We start from the raw sequence: 22,741 nt of genomic DNA on the forward strand, positions 1-22,741 counted from the left end.
TCTAAATTCTTGAACTTCCCCGAATAGCATATGATTTCTTCATTTTGCAAAGTCGATGACCAAGACATTGAAACTTTAACTTACTGCCCTAAGTCCCATAGTAAATTGGCCTCAGAAATGGAAACAGAAGCCGGTTGAATTCATAACCTCTTAATCATCAGCATCCTGAGTGTTAAGCAGAAAGGTAGCATAGAATGAAATCATTACATTTGAAAAACATAGTCAGCAGCCTCCCTTAAATCCACTTCATTTTTGAATCTGCCTCCTTAAAGACTTTGGAATCCATCAAGGAGGACCAGAACCCCAGCAGTAGGGGGTTGAGTCAGGGAAGATCCAGTCTGATGAACACTGGGCAGAGCAGATTCACAGCCAGGAGAATGGCCATTTTTTGGGGAATGGAAAACACAACTTCCTGCTTCCCCTCGGAGAGTTCTCTATGGGGGTGTTCTAGGAACTCCTGCTGAGACAGGATGGCGGAAGGGACTGGGATTTCTCTCTGATAAAACACTGCTCCTTGTTTGTTATTACAGCTCTCAGCATTTTCCTGAGGATGAAGGGTCCTTGTCATAGCAATCTGACCACATCCCAACATGTGGCTTCACGCAAAGTCAACTCTTGGGGATCTTGTAGTTTTTTTAAGAGCACATTCATTTGTTAGGGACATGCTTCTCTACCTCATCTTCCTTTACATATCTACTTTTTTCTTAGTTCAGAGGCATAATTTTCCATCTTCTATGGGGTCAAACATCATGGGGACAACACAAGTGCCTTAACAGGAGTGGACACAGAAAGAGAAGAAGGTTCTACCAGTATGACATCTCTCTTGAATTTACCATTGCCATAATCTGAGAGAGACACCTAGGCGATGGTGTGGTGATAAATTAGCTCTCCAGGTCCAAAAGCCCCAGTTTGTAGCCAACTCGCCAATTTCCACGATGTAAATATTTCCACCACGGGCAGGTTGGCAATACCAACCTGATGTCGTTGAACATAGAATAGAGGAATGTGTGCAGTTGGCTCCTACAAGCAGGGCAGGCTGGCTCCAACACACTGCTGGCTAGACCTGGATGTGTTTGCATGATTAGATGGAAGGTGCATGTGTTGGCATATATGTGAGTCTGGCAGTGAAGCATTCTCCTGGGTTCTCTGCCCACAAGTGCTACCGCAGATCAGATGAGTGTAAATTTGCCACATGTGCAGGTGCTTCTTCTGCATTGCTTGCCATCTTTATTCTTGGAACCCTTTTAATTTGGATATTCTTCCAGATGCCATCCTTGGCCCTCTACTGCCGCTATTCTACACACTCTGCCTGGACGAGTGAAGCCATTTTAATTGATGCAACTCCTACATATTTCTATCTTAGACCCCTCTCCCCAGTTTTTGGATTCTGACTGCCTGTTGGACTGTCCCATTGGAAAATCCCAAAGATACTTCAACTTCTGCATGTCTAAAGTAGAATTCAGTGCCTCTGCTCCACAAAAATCTGGCTTCCCCTCCTCAATTTCCTTTCATATGGGTGGCACCATTATCTTTCTAGTCGCTATCAGATGCTGTCTCTGTGTTGGGTCCCTCCTGGTTCTTCCAGGATATCTGCCTATCTCTCTGCCATTTTATTCATATTGTGTTATAGTAGTTTCTTTTATGTCTGTTTCCTCAGTCTGACTGAACACCCTGGGTGTTGGAACTCATGCTATTTATGTTTCTATCTGTCCTGCCTTGTGCAGTGCCTGGTGTATGGTACTGTTTCATTAGTGTGTGGCTGAATAGATAGACAAATACATGAGAGATCTATTCTGTACTCTTTATATGCGCTTAGCATAGGGTTGCCAGACTTAGCAAATGAAACTATAGGATGCCAAGTTAATTTGAAAATTCTGATAAACAACAAATAATTTTCCAGTATGAGTAGGTTCTAAATACTGCATGGGACATACTTATGTTTCCAAATTATTCACTTACTATCTTTCTGAAATTAAAATTTAATTAGGCATCTTGGCAACCCAAACCTAGCAAAAAAAGTTAGTTGACACCCAAAGTGGAAGTCCACATGATGCAGACGCTCACGCTGAGTGTGGTATCACATGCCCTAGGGGTTTGTATAGCCTGTGATTTACACTCTGAGTGTCCCTGTGTACATAGCTGTCTATACTCAGATGCACTGGCCTTGCCTTTAATGCCAGGGCCGTGCCATTACATACACATGTCTTTCCTTTGCATGGGCAAGGACATTTAATCTATGCATATTTGGTGTATAGATGAGCATAGCTTATCTGTGAGTCATTTCATGGCACTTCCTATACTGTGGTGGTTATAGGGCATTTGAAGAGGGAATATAAAATTACCTTCAGTGTGTGCGTGGGAAATTCCTTTTGCAGCTCAGCAGGTTAAGAGCCTAACTAGTATCCATGAGGATTTAATCCCTGACCTTGCTCAGTGGGTTAAGGATCCAGCATTGCCACAAGCTGCGGCATAGGTCACAGATGTGGCTTGGGTCTGGCATTGTTGTGGCTGTGGCGTCGGCCGGCAGTGTAGATCTGATTTGACTGCTAGCCTGGGAACTTCCATATGCTGCAGGTATGGCCCTTAAAAAAGACAAAAAATACCTTTGGTGTTTGGAATGAATATAGAGATAGGAATGTGCTATCCTTTTTTTAAAAAATTATTTTTAAAGTTTTATTAAAGTACAGTTGATTTACAATGTTGCGATAATTTCTGCTTTTGCAACAAAGTATTCACTTATACATACACACACATTCATTCTTTTTCAGATTCTTTGCCCATATAGATTGTCAGGGAATATTGGATAGAATTCCCTGTGCTATACAGCAGCAACATGTTATTCTTTTTTTTTTTTTTTTTTTTTTTGCTTTTTAGGGCTGTACCCTCAGCATATGGAAGCTCCCAGGCTTAGGGCTGAATTGGAGCTGCAGAGCTGCCAGCCCACACCAGAGCCATAGCAACGCAGGATCTAAGCCACGTCTGCGACCTACACCACAGCTCACGGCAACGCCAGATCCTTAACCCACTGAGTGAAGCCAGGGGTAGAATCTGCATCCTCATGGATGCTAATCAAGTTTATAACCCGCTGAGCCACAATTGGAACTCCTATTCTAACAGTCTGTAAAACATTGGGTCTGGGTTTTAGATTTTCTAAGGGAGTAATGACTGGAAGAGCTCATTATTTACATTTCTGCTCGGGCCAGGATGCTGGAGGACTGATGTACTGAAGATTAAGCATGGCTTGGAGAAGGGCTTCATACTGTCTCCAATCTAATGAGGTTGTTTACTTAACACTTTCCCTGTTAAAGTATCAAATGACTAAAGGATTATTTTGATTGAAGGGAATTTTTTTTTCCTTCAAATCAGAAACACTCAAGTTGTGAGCAGTTTATGTTTTAGAAGGTGAAAGAGTCTATTTCTCAATGACTGGAAACAGAATTGAAATATGGCACATTTCATCTCTCACATTCTCTTTCTCCTGTCCCCCTCATGTCAAAATCAGTAATTATGGAAATTCCATGGCTGGGACAGTTGGGCAGGGTTTTAGATGTTTGCCCCCTAGGAGTCAGACATGTTCTCTTAAGAAAAGCTGAATTCTAATGGCAGAGGGATTGGCCAGAAAAACAATCATGAAGCATTTTTGTGGCCTCGGTATCATGATCTTGTCAGTAAGGCGATGGTCTCTGATTCAATCCAGATTGGGCTGTTTCCTGTTAGCGTGCTCACCCAGAGGATAGGCTCAGCCCTCTTGCCCTCTGAGTCTGGCTTATTAAACACTTGTTTGCCAAGGCTCCCCCCGCCCCCCCATTCCCCACCTCTTCCAATTTTTCTTTTTTACTAGAGTTCAAAGGTATTGAGATATTACAAACAAAAACAAATCCTAAAGTCTCTTGAAAAGATCATGTAACTATTAAATATTTTGCTATAAAAACGAAGCTAAAATTTTAGCTTCCCCAGTCTGACCCTAAGGCAATAGGATGTTTTTCCTGTTTTACATTTGTGTAGTTTTGTCCTTCAATTTCAATAACAAGCAGGTAATTAACAAAATTTTTATTCCCCCCACCAATGTATTTTGTTAGAATGCTGGTACATGAAAACTCGTCAGAAAATCTGGTTGTGCCCTTGCTGTAGCGAATAGATATCAGGGTGCTTATTAGCCAGTGTACAGAAAATGATATTAAGCATGTGCTGTGGCACCTTAATGTGAATTGTTCATTTCTGTGAGAATGATTTTTAGGGGTCAGAGCAATTCCTGTATTTCATTTTATGATGCTGGCGTTAATGCTCATTCACTGCATTTAGAGGAAAAAAAATTTAAAGTACAAATATTCAAAATATTTCTTTAGCCATTCTCTTAGCTCCAACATAGTTCTTCCTAAGGTACAGATGCAAACACTGAGGAACAGAAACCGCGAAAGGCACTAACGGAGGTTAGGCAAGCCTACTGAGATCTTTCTCAGAAGAAAAGGAGGACTAAAAGGAAGCGACTGGGTTAACGAGGAACAGGATTCCATTCCCAAGGGAGAACCTTGGCTTCCCGCCAAATCTGCTTTCTGGCAGGAAAAGGGACCCACTTCATCAGGGTCTTTGACAAGCGTTTTTCTCTGTGTTTGAATTTTTGGCTACATCAATGCTTAGGAAAAAATTAGCTCTTTTAAATAGTCATGCTTTCAGTAAGAAAAGATTTAAAGTGGAATTTGCCTTGTGAGTAAAATGAGAATCATCCACTTAGGAAATTGTTCAGTAAGGGAACCTTGACATTGTCATCAGGTAAGGAAGCTCGATTTAGAACCAGCACTCCAGGAGTTCCCGTCGTGGCGCAGTGGTTAACGAATCCGACTAGGAACTCTGAGGTTGCGGGTTCGATCCCTGCCTTTGCTCAGTGGGTTAACAATCCGGCATTGCCGTGAGCTGTAGTGTAGGTTGCAGACTTGGCTCGGATTCCACGTTGCTGTGGCTCTGGTGTTGCTGTGGCTCTGGTGTAGGCCGGCGGCTACAGCTCCGATTCGACCCCTAGCCTGGGAACCTCCATATGCTGCAAGAGTGGCCCAAAGAAATAGCAAAAAGACAAAAAAAAAAAAAAACCAGCACTCGAAATTGAGAAGTTCTTTTGGTTGCTGTTGGTAACATTTGACATTGAGGTATACTTAATTAACTTCTTGTTAGTATTATCAGGATGATAATTATTTTGACCAGATCTTTTGAGGTGACAAAGTAGAACACACACAATATCCTGAAACTTTGGTATTAAAAAAGAGATCGAAGGAATATAAATGCTTGAAGATAAAAACTAGCATTTTATTTTATAATGTTTTGACTTGTCTTTCAATGAACAATGGCAAATGTGAATTAAATTTTAAACACATCAGAGTGACTTACGAAGCTAACATTTTCCAAAATGGGTTCATTCTAATGTAATGCAGGAGGCTCTGAGACTCAAGGGAAGCCCATTAGGAAATGTCATAAACCTTCTCTTGGAGTTTCATAACATGTTAGCTTATTAAAGACTTTAAGAAATTCTTCAGGAAAGAAATCAATTGGACTTTCACTCTATAGCCCCCAAACTTGACCACAGGACCTTTGGATCTGGTGCTTTATTGCACACCCTTAGGACAACACTGTACCAAGGAATTAGAAACATAATTCGGCTTTGAAACCATGTATCTTTTTCCTTTGTTGTTGCCAGTTAAAGAAGCTCCTGGGAGACAGATGGCTACTATCAGGCCTGTTCTAAAGCTATATACAGAGTATTTAAGAATAATCATTAGGCCATGATCTGAGTCAGGAGGCCTAAGAGGCCTAAGGAAACATTTGGTATTTCTCCTGAAGCAGAACCCTTGCCTTAGTGAAGAAAAAGTATCTTTCAAAAATTAAAAAAAGAAATCAAGTCATCCATCACATAGGCTGGAGTCTTAATATTAATTCCTGCTAGCAGTTAACCACGATGATGTTAAGCTGGTCTAAGCCCTTCTTCAAGGGGTTGCCTCCACTTTGGTCTCACGAAAAGCAATCTTGCCTGCTATTTTCCTTCCAGTGGTTTAATTTCAGGCAGGCCAGGTGAAGAAGAAGCAAGCATGCTACGTAGGAAGCTCCATGTCATCATTTAGAGATTTGGTTCTCTCTCGTTTGCTCCTCTTCTTTAATTTTCACATGTCTGATAATTTCCATTTAGGAAAATCTGATCTAAAACGATTCAGACATAGAATTCAGAGACATCACCTGGTGATGGCTTTCAGAATGAGTATTTGCTTTAGAAAAAGATCTTCTCTGTAGGTTGGTCTCCCCTAGTGCCTAGGAAGGACAGGTTAACTTTGAAAATTGCATCACTATGTAATGTGTTAGGCACAGGTTTATTGTAGAATATAAGGCATGCATATTTTTCTTCAGTTTAATTCTCTTTCTTCATAGTCAAATTTTTTTTTTAAAGGGCACACCCACAGCACATGGAAGTTCCCAGGCTAGGGGTTGAATTGGAGCTGCAGCTGCCAGCCTACGCCACAGCCACAGCAATGCTAGATCCAAGCTGCATTTGCAACCAGCACCACAGCTCTTGGGCAATGCCAGATCCTTAACCCACTGAGTGAAGCCAGGGATGGAACCCACATCCTCATGGATACTAGCTGGGTTCTTAACCTGCTGAGCCGCAACAGGAACTCCCATAGTCAATTTGTAAGCTTCACAGATTTTATCACTAATCAGTTCTTATGTATTGTGCTTTATGTCTTCGAGGTGAATTATGTCTACCCAGTTATTCCCAGTTTTCCTGTGATAGCTGCTTTTCCTGATTAAATGTCTTCTCTTGTACCTTGCAAATCTGTGGAAGGCAAGGGTCATGCTTTCACCTACCCTTTCCATTGCTCATCAAAAATTACCCAAGGTCTGCTTGGCACAGCCACTTCTCAGCCAACTCTGTTGGTTACTGATGATATTGAATCAGAAAGCGTATTGCCTCCCGTAGACTGAAGAACATCAGATTTCCCTGAATGTCTGTGGAGAACATATTCCTCCTATGGCTGATTCTTTTTTCAAGCTATCAACATGATGTCAGCTGGCTCACACAAATGTAAGAATTTAACATTCAGCTCTCCCAAGCCAGCGTGGATTGGTTCCAGCACACCCTGGTAGGGGCTGTCTTTGAGAATGAGTTTGCAAACTTAGCATGGAACAATACAAAGGCAATGATTGACAGCATTTGCTCAACTAGATCCTGGGGTCATAGAAAACATTCTTGACAGAATATGCCAGCAACCCAGTTCTTGGTAGGGAAGCAAGTAGAAGCAGATGCAGCCTTTAGGAAGTAATAGCTCTGCTTCCAGAGAAGAAGGGAACACACATACCACCTGCCGCCACACGTCTCTACCACCATCCCACCCTGCCCCACTCACAGGTGAGAGGATGGCCTTCCCTGACTGGTAGAAAAATCAAATAAGAGCAAAGGAAAACATGACGGGCTATGCTTCAACTACTTGAGTGTTTTCAGTTTTGCTTTAGGGAGTCATTCATCCTGATCGTAATCATGAATTTATTGTGCAGGTTGAAGGGGACCAGCTGCCTCCGGGACATACCGTCAGTCAGTATGAGACCTGTAAGATCAGGACCATAAAAGCTGGCACCTTGGAGAAGCTTGTGGAGAACCTGCTGACAGCTTTTGGGGACAATGATTTTACCTATATCAGCATCTTCCTGTCAACATATAGAGGCTTCGCCTCCACTAAAGAAGTGCTGGAGCTGCTGCTGGACAGGTAAGGATCTGAAGGCGTGTGAGAGGGGACAGAAATGTCAGGCTGTTTGCAGAGTGGAGGCAGAAGGTTCTGGATCCCTGTGGTTGGTGTGCTGAGAGAGATGCATGAGGAAGGATGAAGCGCAAGGAATGACCTTTGGAACAAAAGGCATGACGATCATTCAGGAGTCTCTTCTCAGTCTATTTCTGGTAAAACTATCTCATAAAAATCTATAAAAGAGGTAGGAGTACGTATAAATCTAGACTCAGCTTTTTATAGATTTCGCTTACTACTTGCCACTCTAAAATTTTCTCCATATTTTTATAATATAATTCCAGTAAATAATCCATTAACCAGGAATCTTACTAGGTTGTTGTAAGAATTAAATGTACTTAGAGTTCGTTCCTGTTGTGGCTCCTGTGGTAATGAACCTGACTAGGATTCATGAAGACTTGGGTTCGATCCCTGGCCTCGTTCTGTGGGTTAAGGATCTGGCGTTGCTGCGAGCTGTGGTGTACGTCACGGACGTGGCTTGGATCCCGTGTTGCCATGGCTGTGGTGTAGGCCGGCAGCTATAACTCCCATGCGACCCCTAGCCTGGAAACCCCCATATGCTGTGGGTGTGGCCCTAAAAAAAAAAAAGAAGACTAAATGTGCTAAATGTGTCAAGTATGGAGTCAGTAGTGGGAAACAGCTAGTGAACATGAATTTTTGATCATATTGTTGGATAAGTATTAATAATCACCATGTCTTATCTGCATTATGTACATGCACACAAATAGCATCCTAACTCTGTTGAGTCATGTGTTAACATGGAATAACTAGAACAGTGCACATTATAATTCACACATTGATAGTTGTATTTCTATTTGTATTGATAGTTGTAGTTCTATTTTTGTTTTATTTATAATGAAACTTGAGTTTTTGAAAAATATTATTAAATTGACTTGATATTGGAGGGAAGAAAACTGTCAGCCAAACAGTTGTTAGAGTGCTCATCTAAATCCTTGTATTATGGGGTTTCCTGCATCAGGAAGGAAGTGAGATAGGGTGTTTTTGTTGGAGTTAGTGAATATTGATTTTTTACTAGATTTTTAAAATTTGAAAGTAATAGGTGCTTATGTTAAAAGTTCTTGTACAATAGAAGGGTATAAGAAGAAACACTAATGTTGGTCACATTGCTAAATGACATTAGGTTTTTAAAAACATGTGGAAGTAGTAGTTCCTGCTGTGGTGCAATGGGATCACAGGCATCTTGGGAGTGCTGGGACACAGGTTCGATCCCTGGCCCGGCACAGTGGGTAAAGGATCTGGCATTGCTGCAGCTGTGGCTTAGGTTGCAACTAAGGCTCAGATCTGATCCCTGGCTAAGGAACTCCATATGCCGCAGGGCAGCCAAAAATGGAAAAAAAAAGAAAAGAAGAGAAAGAAGTATATATATAGAAAGAGAGAGAGAGGGAGAAAAAAAATTAAACAGACTATAATCTAATTAGGCAGAGAATACACCTTGACATTTTAAAAATAGAAATAGTCCTTGTAGAGTGAAAAGTTCCAAAAATTGAGAAAATTATGAAAATAAAAAGTAAAAAATTAAAGTAAAAATTTCTAATTCCCTAAGTCCAATTCCCAGTCCCATTCTTCCTAGATAACAATTGTAAACCATTCCTTTTATATTATTCCCAGTTTTTCTGGGTGTATATACATGTGTATTTATATATTTTTATTTACATATGACATTTATCATATATTTACAGTATAAGTACAATCATAGTGCATAGTTTGTTCTACAATAATCTTGGAGATTTTTTTACTCAGTAAGATACTTAGCATATATCAAGGGCTTAGAACAGTGGCTAGCATATTGAAAGCTCAAGAAATGTTAAGTTATTGTTATTTTAAAAATCATAGATTTACTATATTCTTTTTAGTGGATTTATGGTATTTATTCAATGGGTTATTCTGTGGTTGGACAGTTAAGCTTGATCTAGTTTTTTTTGTTTTTTTTTAATCTTTTTTTTTTTTTTTTGTCTTTTTGCTATTTCTTTGGGCCGCTCCCACAGCATATGGAGGTTCCCAGGCTAGGGGTCGCGTCAGAGCTGTAGCCACTGGCCTATGCCAGAGCCACAGCAACGCGGGATCCGAGCCGTGTCTGCAACCTACACCACAGCTCACGGCAATGCCGGATCGTCAACCCACTGAGCAAGGGCAGGGACCGAACCCGCAACCTCATGGTTCCTAGTCGGATTCGTTAACCACTGCGCCACGACGGGAACTCCTGTTTTTAATCTTTTAAACAATCCTGCAAAGAGTGTCTTTTGAGTTTATATTTTCTAAGTACATGTTTGAGAATTCTGCAGGATAATTCCATAGAAGACTGACGGAGGAGTTCCCGTTACGGCTCAGTGGTAATGAATCTGACTAGTAACCATGAGGATGTGGGTTTGATCCCTGCCCTTGCTCAGTGGCTTAAGGATCTGAAGTTGTGTAGGCCGGCAGCTGTAGCTCTGATTTGACCCCTAGCCTGGGAACTTCCATATGTTGCGGGTACACCTCTAAAAAGACAAAAAAAAAAAAAAAGATTAATAGGTCAAAATATATAAATATTTTAAAATGTGGAAGATACTGCCAGACTGCCCTCCAGAAAGTTGCACCAACCACGTTCCTGTCCAGAGAGAATGGGAGTGTCTGTTCCTTTGCTTTTCCTGCACGCTTCCAGCTGTGGGAATTTTCATCTCTACCATCAAAACCATCTCTACTGGGATCTGTCCACTGAAAAGTAGCTCATAGCTTTTCTATTTTTGTTTCTTACACTTATGAGTGAGGATTAGCATATTTAAAAGTACTTACTAAGGCATTTGTGTGTTTTCGGCAAACTCTCTTTTCATATCCTTTATGGATTTTTATTTTGGACTTTTTAATTATTGATCATCTAATTATAATTTCATATTTTGACAAAATTATTTTTTTTGTTTAAATGTTGGAAATATTTTTTCCTCATTTGTCCCTTGGTTTTAAAAATCGTATGCAGGAGTTCCCATCGTGGCGCAGTGGTTAACGAATCCGACTAGGAACCATGAGGTTGCGGGTTCGGTCCCTGCCCTTGCCCAGTGGGTTGAGCTGTGGTGTAGGTTGCAGACACAGCTCGGATCCCGCATTGCTATGGCTCTGGAGTAGGCTGGTGGCTACAGCTCCGATTCAACCCCTAACCTGGGAACCTCCATATGCCGTGGGAGCGGCCCAAGAAATAGCAACAACAACAAAAAGACAAAAAAAAAAATCGTATGCAAATGTTCTTTTTTTGGAAGACATTAAAAATTCTTTTTATGCAGTGATGTCTATCACTCTTAAGAAAGGCCTCTAACGATCAAGTTCTCTTACAGTGGGAATAAGGTTATTGATAAGTGAGTTTTTCTCTAGATATTGTCCTCATAGGTGCATGTAGAGTAAGAGCATTTGACTCAGTTATTCACATGTTCATATTCAGGAATAGTCACAAGATGTCTCTCCTTTCTTATGCATTGATCCTGTTAAGATCCGGGCTTCAGCACAGGTGGACAAGCGTAGGGACACAAGTTGTATAGTTTTTTTGCATAGCAGTACTTAAATTATTGTTATTATTCTTGTTGTTATTATTATTATTTGTCTTTTTTGCCATTTCTTGGCCTGCTCCTGTGGCATATGGAGGTTCCCAGGCTAGGGGTCGAATCAGAGCTGTAGCTACCGGCCTACGCCAGAGCCACAGCAACTTGGGATCCGAGCCGCGTGTGCAACCTACACCACAGCTCATGGCAACGCCGGATCCTTAACCCACTGAGCGAGGCCAGGGATCAAACCCTCAACCTCATGGTTCCTAGTCGGATTCGTTAACCACTGAGCCATGACAGGAACTCCAGCAGTACTTAAATTATTAAGCCTGGAGTATAAACCTGTGGGATTAGTGAATCATTTCTTTCACAGTTTGTTCATTTGTATAATACCTCCCACCTACAAAGAGACCTGAAGAATTATATGATTTTTCTTTTTGCTATTTCATATTTATAAAGAGGACTCAGCATGCTAACTATTGGCAGGAAATAGGTCAACACATCAAAAACTCCTACAAGTTTCCTTTGGAATGCTAACCTCTTCTTATGGGGCAATGCCATTGATAACAGGCCACAGATGTCCACAGTCAGCAAAGGAGTACACGTGAACTCCAGCCACTCATCTTAAATAGTGGACATACACACAGGAACGAGATTGTTTAGTCTGTGACTCATGTACATCCAGCTTTTACTTGATGATTTTAAACACCAAATCCTGTTTGTTTTCCTATCATAGTGGGTAGACATTTTTAGATTTTTAAAATATTACTAGATGACAGCTGTTAAAGAACAGAATCAACACGGATTCAAATTACATTTAACTTGGGTTTAAGGGATAACTTGACTTTATAATTTCGGGGATAACTGAATGAAGAGTTAAGATATATCTTGAACCATTTAGATGGGCCAAGACTCGACCTTGAATTTAATCTCATAGTCTGTTCCTTTGTTTGATTCTGACATGAGTGGAATCCACACGTATTGAATGTCTATAAGGTACCCAGTGTTCTGCAAGAGACCGTATGGATGAAGCTGAAATGTGAGACTTGTTAAGTTCTCACCATTGTGGTGAATTTACTGCAAAGCTGCTGGTACCTAACTTTCAGGGCCCCTCACTTGCAGTGCCCTCTACATAATTTATATTCATTATGAATATGATAAGGACCCTGCAAATTACATATGCTGGCCCTGCAGAACTGGGATCCACCCCTGAGAGCTTAATATTCTACTGAGAAAGATAATTACGTTGGGGAAAAAAGTAGACAACTACTTAAGATGAAACACTGATGTAGTCTATAGAAATTCAGAGAAATAAATCTTATTACTTTGCTTCCTCTGTAGAAATCTGGACTTGTCCATGTACAGACTTCAACATGGGTATTTCTTCCTCACCCCACTTTCTGCTCCCTCTTAGAGCTTGTGGCTGAATGTTTGATTTTAACCAAAATGCAAATTCTCTTAAACGCTGGGTTCTTAAATTGTTGTTGGGGGTTTAATGACTGTAATGGGGAGGTAAGCAGCTGAGTTGCATGAACTTACTTACTTTTCTAAAGGTAAGCTAGGTATATACCTTTTCTTATTAGTAAATTGTGGTAGATTTGTTTAAGGGTCTCTGGTGTTCTGATAGGACTTTTAAAAATGATTTCTCTTGGATTCTTGAGAGTCGACTGCTTATCCTTTGTAAAATTAACACCATGAAGTTATTATAGGACGTGCTGATCCTAACCAGTCAAGAATGCATTGAAGGTAGATTCATTTCCTGCCAGAGAAAAGCACATTTGAAGTCAAGCTTTGATTTTTCTTAGGACTTCCAATCATGTGGCTTTTCTCATATGGAACTGTTTGCTTTCTGTGATTTGAAAACACTAAAAAATTTTTTTTTTATCCTGCTGATGTAAATCTTTGTGACTGACCAGTGGACAGTGGTTCAAAGTTGTATGTGGCTAATTCCTTGTGTCTGCTTTATGCCTTACTTGGGATGATCCTGTTTTCTGTGCTTAACAAGGAATCCTCTTTTCTGTGCTTCTCCCTGTGGCTCACAGTTAATTCAGGGGCTCACTAACTTCCTTTTAACCTAGAGAAAGTTTTTGAATTGCGGTTTAGCTGTTTGTGTTGGCGCTTTGAGGTTTTATTTGTTTTCACTTGAAACATACATTTCACTTAAAAATATATTCTCCTCACATACTATTAAAAGGTGAGGAAGTTAGATACCACTGAAAATACCCAACCTCAAACGTAGGGAGAAGCCTTTTTGTAGCTAGTGATCCTCACTGGGAACCAGGAAATGTCTGTACAGATAGTTAGCTTTTTCTTCGGACAGCTGTCACATTAGCTACTTTGGGGCTCTTTTGGGGATTGTTCTTTATTCCTCTGATATCAGATATGAGCAGACGACAAGGACAAGTGGAATGGGGTGAACCAGGTCTCCAGAAGTTTTGCTAAGCCACTAATGACACACAGGCCACAGTTTGGAAAGGACTGAGCAGTGGTCTGAATTACACCTTCATTTCAAGTGGACTCTTCCAGTGGAGGGCTTCTGGTTGAAGGTCGAAGACATCTATGAACATGATGCTTTTCCGACCAATCAGATTGGGATTTGCTTGCTTAGGTCACAGAGAGGAGATTCATCCAGTGGGTCTTTGTACTTGTTTCTTACCCATGTTTGATTGCCTTTATCTTACTCAGTTCATTTATCGCTACCTGCATGTTTATAGATAAGAAAATGAAGGCTCAGAAGCATTCAGTCAGTAAGAGGCAGAGCTGGAAGTAAAACCTACCTCTTTTCTAATTAGGAGGCTCTTTCCAGGCAAAACTAATCACCTCCCCTGATTTGTTAGTATCATTCAAAGAGGAAGGGGTGATGTGGCCATCCCGCTCAGCTATCCTTTCCTCTGCTATCTCAGTGGATTTTCTTTGGAAACTGCATTACCTGCGCGATCTTCCCTTCACACCGTTGTGAGCAGTTCATTTGAACATCTGTGCTCCTGTTCATTGGTCCTTCGAAAGTGTGTTTACCAGATGTTTAATATCTGCCACATACTCTGCAAGCTACTGTGCCTATAATGGGGGAAAACCAGTCCTGACTCCTGCCCTCTCATGCTTAATGGCCGAGAGTAACATTATATAAGCATACGAGTAAGGTTGTATGATAAAAATGGACACCCTCCTTAGATATAAGAGCTAGGTTCTATAACAGAGACAATACCAGAGGATTGGGGTGGGAGGAGGATAGTATCAAAATAAAACTGGATGCTGGGCCAGTGACACTCAGTGGTTAGATAGGTCATGGGCCATCAAGGTCCCTGTTGATTCCGTGTGTCTGGAGTGTTTCTGTTGGTGTGCTGTACTCAGGCCAAATCCCCTGACCTGAATCCACTCCTTTGCAGATTGAATTCTTTGTGGAGGGAAGGGCTCTAGACACCTGGGAGGATTTATGCAAATATATCACTACTACTGGGATATTATCTTAAGTCCACATTTTTCGACACCTGAAGTAGTAACAGCTTCATGTGTAAAAACTGATGCACCAGGAACCGGCAAGAATGGGAAGCTTTCCTTGCCAGGGAAGCCAGTTCCTCCACAGCATGGATAAAGCAATTGCGTGTGAAACCTGAAAACATTTTATTTCCATAGATTTTGTCAGAAGTGCCAAATATGCTTCCCTTTCATTTCAGGGTTTTAGAATATTTTATGGGGAAAGCAGTTCTCCTGTCTTTCTTTTAGTCATGAGATTTATTTATTTATTTGGTGTTTTTAGGGCTGCACCTGTGGCATATGAAGGTTCCCAGGCTAGGGGTCTAATCAGAGCTGTAGCCGCTGGCCTACACCACAGCAATGCGGGATCCGAGCCACATCTGTGACCTGCACCATGGCTCATGGCAACGCTGGATCCTTAAACCACTGAGCAAGGCCAGGGATTGAACTTGTGTCCTCATGGATGCCAGTCAGATTCGTTTCTGCTGCACCATGACGGGAACTCCTCTAGTCATGAGATTTATAACTCAGGTTTATATAAAATGGTTAAGAGCATGGGCTTGGGAGTCAGAAGAGAAATTTGATTCCAGTTTTGCACCGCTTGGTTGCTCTACGCTTTGGACAAGTTATTTTATTTGCAGTTTCCTTATCCATGAGATGAATGAAAAATAACCCTCATTTATAGGGTTTATTATGAGGGTTAAGCTTGATAATATCAAGGTCTTAGTACAGTGGCCGGCAAATATTAAATATGTTGGAAATTACCGTTACCTTGTTTTTTCTTTCTTCGTGGCACTTACTGCTGCTTGAAATTACCCTTGTGATTTATCTTCCTTATTTCCCCTTCTCAGAGGCCACGCCTGTCTCGTTCACTGCTCTACTCTTAGAGAGGACTGGTGTCTGTCTGGCAGTAGGTGCTAAGGAGCTGTTTGTGTAGCAATAAATAATGGTTATTATTGTTCATGCCTATTAGGAGCAGGTATATTGAAAGGTACAACAGTGAACATTACCCAGTCTCTGCCTCCATTTAGTAGGAGAGACAAATAAATCTATAGACTCATACCATTGCTGTCAAGGCAGTGAGGGCTCAGTGTGTACTTTAAAAAGAAATAGGCTATTTTTTGGAGTTTTAGGTTCACCACAAAATTGAGTGGAAAGTACAGAGACTTCCCATATACCTTCTGCCCCCATACATACCCCCACTATCAATACTCGACCCACCCCAGAACCTCCATGTATTACCGTCATTGACACAAGTGATGCTGAACATCTTTCCATATATGCTTGTTGTCAGGGTATGTTCTTTGGCAAAGTGTCTGTTCAGGTCTTTTGCCCATTTTTTAATCCCTTAAGTTGTTTTTCTTATTGTTGAGTTTTAAGAGTTCTTTGTATATATTGGATAGAAATCCTTTGTCAGATGTGTTTTTTGGCAAATATTCTCCACGTCTGTGACTTGTCTTCTCACTCTATTGCACTGTCTTTTGCAGAAAGGAAGTTTTTAATTTTAATGAAGTCCAGGTTATTGGTTTTCTTCTTTTATGATTTATGCCTTTGGTCTTCTATCTGAAAGATCATTGTCATACCTAAGTCCTCTAGGTTTTCTCCGATGCTGTTTTCTAGAATAGTTATAGTTTTATGTTTTACATTTAGGTATAGGCTCCATTTTGAGTTAATTTTTTGAAATGTGTAAGGTCTATGTCTAAATTCATTATTTCGCACAAGGATGTCTAGTTGTCCATCACCCGTCATTTGTTGAAAGGCTCCCATTGCTCCATTGTATTGCCTTCTCTCCTTTGTCAAAGTCAGTTGACTGTACTTAGGCAGGTCTGTTTCTGACTCTGTTGATCTGTTCATCTGTGTTTTTACCGATACCAAACTGTCTTGATTCCTGTAACTGTAGCAAGTCTTGAAGTCAGGTAGACTTTGTTCTTCAATATTGAGTTGACTGTTCTGGATCTTTTGTTCCTGTGTATAAACTTGAGAATACGTTTGTCAAATATTGCATTGAGATTGCATTGAATCTATAGATTAAGTTGGAAAGAACTGACACATTGACACTATTGAGTCTTCCTATCTCTCTCCCTGTAGTTCTTCTTTGATATCTTTCATCAAAGTCTATATAGTTTTCCTTATATAGATCGTATGCATTTATTTTTAGATTTATATCTAAGTGTTTTAATTTTGAGGGTGCTGATATAAAGGGTGATATGTTCGTAATCTCAAATTCCACTTGTTTATTGCTTGTATTCTTCAGTATTGCTATAATCACATACTAGTTCCAGAAGTTTTTGGTTGATTCGTTCAGATTTTCTATATAGTCAGTGATGTCATGTGCAAACAAGGACAGTTTTATCTCTTCTTTCCCAATCCGTATACATTTTATTTCTTTTCTTGTCTTTTTTGCGTTAACAAAGACTTCCTGTGCAATGTTTAAAAGCAGTGTGAGAGGGGACATCCTTGTTTAGTGGGAAATCTTTGCATTTCTTATTGTTAACCATGATATGGTAACATCTCATATAAATTATGTTAGCCATTGATTTTTGTAGATGTTAGTTATTAAGTTGAGGAAATTTATTCCTATTCCTAGCCTTTTTTGTATTTTTATTTATTTTTAAATTTTATTTATTTATTTATTTTTGTCTTTTTGGCTTTTATAGGGCCACTCCCGAGGCATATGGAGGTTCCCAGGCTAGGGGTCTAATTGGAGCTGTAGCCAGTGGCCTACACCAGAGCCACAGCAATGTGGGATCCGAGCCGCGTCTGCAACCTACACCACAGCTCATGGCAATGCTGGATCCTTAACCCACTGAGCAAGGCCAGGGATCGAACTCACAACCTCATGGTTCCCAGTCAGATTCATTAACCACTGAGCCACGACGGGAACTCCCAGTTTGCTATTTTTTTAAAAGGATTTTTGCATCTGTGTTCATGAGAGATCTTGATCTGTAGTTTTTTTGTAATATCTTTGATTTTCGTATTAGGGTAAAGCTGGTCTCATAGAATGAGGAAGTAGTTCCTCTGATCCTATCTTCTGGAAGAGATTATAGAAAATTGGTATTTAGTTTCTTTATTAAATGTTTGGAAAAATTCCTCAGTGAAGCTGTCTTGATATGGTGCTTTCTGTTTTTAGAAGGTTATTGATTGGAGTTCCCGTCGTGGTGCAGTGGTTAACGAATCCAACTAGGAACCAAGAGGTTGTGGGTTCTGATCCCTGGCCTTGCTCAGTGGGTTAAGGATCCGGCATTGCCGTGAGCTGTGGTGTGGGTTGCAGACGTGGCTCAGATTCCGAGTTGCTGTGGCGTAGGCGGGCGGCTACAGCTCTGATGCGACCCCTAGCCTGGGAACTTCCATATGCTGCAGAAGCGGCCCTAGAAAAGGCAGAAAGACAAAAAAAAAAAAAAGTTATTGATTAAACTTCTTTAAAAATACAGGTCTATTCTGATCGTCCATTTCTTCTTTTGTGAGTATTATTTAACAGTGAATTTCTGACCTGTATAATTTTCCTACTCCTTAAGAACTTTTAACATTTCTTGCAAGACAGGTCTATTGGCAACAAATCCTTTCAATATTTGTTTGAGAAAATCTTTATTTCTCCTTCACTTTTCAAGGATAATTTTGTGGAGTAAGGGATTCTAGGTTGGTGGGTTTTTTTCCTCTCAATACTTTAAATATTCCTCTTCTTGCTTTCATGGTTTCTGAGGAGAAGTCAAGATATAATTCTTATCTTTGCTACTTTTTTGTCTTTTTTTTTTTTTTTTTTAAGAGCCGCATCTGTGGCATATGGAGGTTCCCAGGCTAGGGGTCGAATTGGAGCTGTTGCCGCCAGCCTAGGCCACAGCCATAGCAACACCAGATCTGAGCCGCATCCGCAACCTACACCACAGCTCACCGCAGCACCAGATCCTCAACCTAGTGAGTGAGGCCAGGGGTCAAACCCACAACCCCATGGGTCTTAGTCGGATTCATTTCTGCTGCGCCATGATGGGAACTCCTTATCTTTGCTACTTTTTTGGTAAGCTATTAAATTTATTTTTTTGCTCTGGCTTCTTTCAAGATTTTTTTCTTTAGGAATTCCCGTTGTGGCTCAGTGGTTGACGAATCTGACTAGGAACCATGAGGTTGAGGGTTCGATCCCTGGCCTCGCTCAGTGGGTTGAGGATCTGATGTTGCCGTGAGCTGTGGTGTGGGTCACAGACACGGCTCGGATCCCGCATTGCTGTGGCTCTGGCGTAGGCCAGCGGCTAGAGCTTCCATTGGACCCCTAGCCTGGGAACCTCCACATGCCGTGGGAGCGGCCCTAGACATGGCAAAATACCAAAAAAAAAAAAAAAAAAGATGTTTTTCTTTAGAAGTTTCCACTGGCTCAACGGTAATAAACCCGACTAATATCCATGAGGACACAGGTTCAATCACTGGCCTTGCTCAGTGGGTTGGGGATCCGATGTTGCCATCAACTGTGGTGCAGGTGGTAGATGTGTCTCGGATCTGGCATTGCTGTGGCTGTGGTGTAGGCTGGCAGCTCTAGCTCCAATTTGACCCCTAGCCTGTGAACTTGCATATGCTGCAGGTGCAGCCCTTAAAAAAGAAAGAAAAAAAATTTTTTCTTTATCTTTGATTTTCCAAAGTTTGAATATGATATGCCTATTTATCCTGTTTGGTGTTCTCTGAGCTTCCTGGACCTGTGTTTTGTCTCTGATGTTAATTTCGTGGGAAATTCTCAGTCATTATTCCTTCAAATACTGTTTCTGTCCTTTTTCTTCTCTCTAATATTCCCATTACGCACATTTTATACCTTTGTAATTGTCCCGTAGTACTTGGTATTCTGTTCTGGCTTTTTCTCCCCCCAGTGTTTTTGTTTGTTTGTTTTGATTGATTTTTAGTTTTAGAACTATTCTCTTATCCTCAAGCTCAGAAATTCTTTCTTCAGCCATGTTCAGCCTATTAATGAGCCCATAAAAGGCATTCTCTATTTCTACTGTAGTGGTTTTGATTTCTCACATTTCTTTTTTGATTCTTTCTTAAAATTTCTGTCTCTCTGGTTGTATTATCCATCTGTTCTTATACTTTGTCTACTTTTCCCATTAAATTCCTTAGCATGTTAATCACATTTTTTATAAATTCCTGGTGTGATAATTCTACCATTCCTATTTATGTGACTCTGGTTCTGATGTTTGTTCAGTCTCTTCAAAAAAAAATTTTTTTTTTGGACCTGCAGCATGTGGAAGTTCCCTGGCCAGGGCTCAAACCAGAGCTGCAGACGCTGGCCTATACCACAGCCACAGCAACATGGGATCTGAGCCGTGTCTGCAACCTACACCACAGGTCATGGCAACACTGGATCCCCAACCCACTGAGCAAAGCCAGGGATCGAACCTGCATCCTCATGGATCCTAGTTGGGATTGTTAAGCTCAGCCACGAAGGGAACTCCCAAAATGTGTTTTTTTGCTCTCTCTAGCATGCATTGTAATTTTTCATTAAAAGGTGGCCATGATGTACCACGTAAAAGGAACTTGGCATTGAGTAATGTAGTTGTAATGTATGGGGTGCACAGGGGGTAAGGAAATTGTTCCACAGTCTTATGACTAGATGCTCATCATGATGACCCTGTGCCCCTGGAACATGAACTTATTAGTACTTCTTAGTTTTTATTTCCTCCTTTAAGGAAAGGGTGGTTAGAAGGGCTGGAGGTGGGTATTTCCTTACCCCCGATGGAAATCTAGAAAAGGCTAAAGTTAGGCATTTTCCTTACCCTAAGTAGGTTAAGCTCTGATAAAGCCTCAGCAGATTACACTCTGGTAAAATAGTTTGTCCTGAGGCAGGTGTTGCTAAGAAGAGCAGAGTGCTCAGGTGTATTTCACAGTGGTTCCCTTTCTCCCCTGGCTTGCTGAAAGCACGAAGAGATTTTTCTCCTGTATTAACTGTGAGAACCTGGTCAAGCTCCTGGAGGTAAAACTCTTAAAAGTGTGGTGCCCTGGAGTTTTTATCCCTCAGACTTGTCCACACTGAGCCTGCAGCCATTCATCAATTACAGCTCAGATTTTTTTTTTTTTTGTAACCTTAGCACTGGTTCCCATGGAGATTTCTGCTCTGATATATTGTGGTTCTCTGTATCCACCTGTCCTATCTCTTTAGTTTTAGTGAGCAGAGGTTTGCCTCGTGATCTCACTTCTCTGATGGATCTAAGAAGGATTGTTGATTTTTCAGCTTGTCCAGCTTTTTACAGATGAAGCGGTGACATCTAAGCTTCTTAAATGCTGGACTGGAACCTGGAAGTCCTCCTTTGCCCATTTTTTACTCAGGTTGTCCATTTTCTTATTGTTGAGTTTGAAGTTTTTGTACATTTTGGAAAACAGTTCTTTATTAGATATGCTTTTTGCAACTATTTTCTCCCCATCTATGGCTTGCCTTTTCATTTTCTTAAATGAGTGTGTACTTTTAAGAGACACTTTCCCCACCCACCTCGAAGCTGTGAGCTGGTTGTAGTAAACCTCCTTTCCAAAGCTCAGATCAGGAGTTCCTGTTGTGGCTCAGCAGAAACAAATCTGACTAGTAACCAAGAGGATGTAGGTTCAATCCCTGGCCTTGATCAGTGGGTTAAGGATCTGGCGTTGCCATGAGCTCTGGTGTAGGTCAAAGACATGGCTCGGATCTGGCATTGCTGTGGCTGTGGTGTAGGCCAAGCTGCAGGTCTGATTCAACCCCTAGCCTGAGAACTTCCATGTGCCATGGGTACAGCCCTAAAAAAAAAAAGCTCAGAGCACAAATGCCTCCTTAGCATAAGAAGTGGGGTAGGCATTTTCGAGTTGCATGAAATATGTTCCAAATTACCTAAAAATAATCTTAAAAAATATTAGTTCTGTTATTAAACTAGGAATGTGCCAAATATCCCTAGATTTATGCTGGCATGTATTGCCCATTGGATTCTCCTACTGCCTTCTCTTTTGGCAGGAGGCAAGGTTCCTAATGTCTTTGCTCTGCTCTTCCAGGTCCAAGGGGAGGGGAGTTTTGAGCAGAGAGCATGCCAGGGAGCAGATACTGGAACCTAACCTACTTAGAGGGACTCATGGCATCTTACATTGGTGACCATAAGTTACCTCCAAGTGCTTGCCTCTGACAGCGGGGACACTTAAATTAAATGCAACTATTAAACTCATATTATGACTTTTCCTGCACTTTTGTCCCGTCTTAGAATTATTTATGTCTAACTCTATCACTTATATAGGAAGATTTTTCAAAAGAATGCCAGTGCCATTCACATCATTTATTTTAGTAATTTTCCTCTCTAACTCCTAACAAAATCATATGGAAGCAAACAGAGTGGCTGGTTCTCCCACCGAGTCTTTTGTCCCACTAGGCATGAAAAAGTTGAGATTTATTGGTCAGTTGGTTCCAGGAGGCTCATTCCACTCATAGAGTGGGAAAGCTTTCAGGAAATCCTAACTTTGCTTTGTTTCCTTTTTTAGCTTTCAATACAGAGCTACTGGATATCCTGACAAGGGTGAGAATTTCTTAGAAAATGAAGGCTGTTTCTTAAGATTTTTGTTAGAGCAGATGCGTTTAAATAGATTTTCTCTAGGTTTGAGTGTTGATGACCATACAGGCAAGAAAATCCTTAGGGGGTGTATATGTTCTAGGTTTAAACAGAAAGGCAAACTGCTGAGAGATCTTCTTTCCTGTGACTGAGGAAGACCAAAGTATTTGTTGATAGAAAAAGAGGTTTGTAACAAGGGCTATGAGAATCTTTGGGTTAGATCATGCTTCTAACATCAAAAAGAACATTGAAAACTTTTGTGGAGTCCATCTTTCATGAAAAATCCTATGCTCTTATTGGCTCATGCTTTGTCAGGGGGAGAAAAAGGGTTTATTTCATTAAGACTGTAGAAGATACACCATTTATAATTGTTTACATTCCCATCTGTGGTGGGCAGAGTAATAACCCCCCCCCAACAGGTGTCCAGTCT

General features: G+C 40.9%; 1 protein-coding gene across 2 annotated transcripts in view; it reads left to right on the forward strand.

Moving 5' to 3' along the window:
- Window positions 1–22,741, forward strand: part of RGL1 (ral guanine nucleotide dissociation stimulator like 1) — a 291,186-nt gene that overhangs the window by 187,026 nt on the left and 81,419 nt on the right. For both annotated transcript variants that reach the window (XM_047754302.1, XM_047754301.1), the window contains one exon: window positions 7,534–7,742. In XM_047754302.1, the coding sequence (XP_047610258.1) occupies window positions 7,534–7,742 (209 nt within the window). The remainder of the gene's footprint in view (window positions 1–7,533; window positions 7,743–22,741) is intronic.

This window comes from Phacochoerus africanus, chromosome 11 (assembly GCF_016906955.1).
Source record: "Phacochoerus africanus isolate WHEZ1 chromosome 11, ROS_Pafr_v1, whole genome shotgun sequence".
Lineage (NCBI taxonomy): Eukaryota > Metazoa > Chordata > Mammalia > Artiodactyla > Suidae > Phacochoerus > Phacochoerus africanus.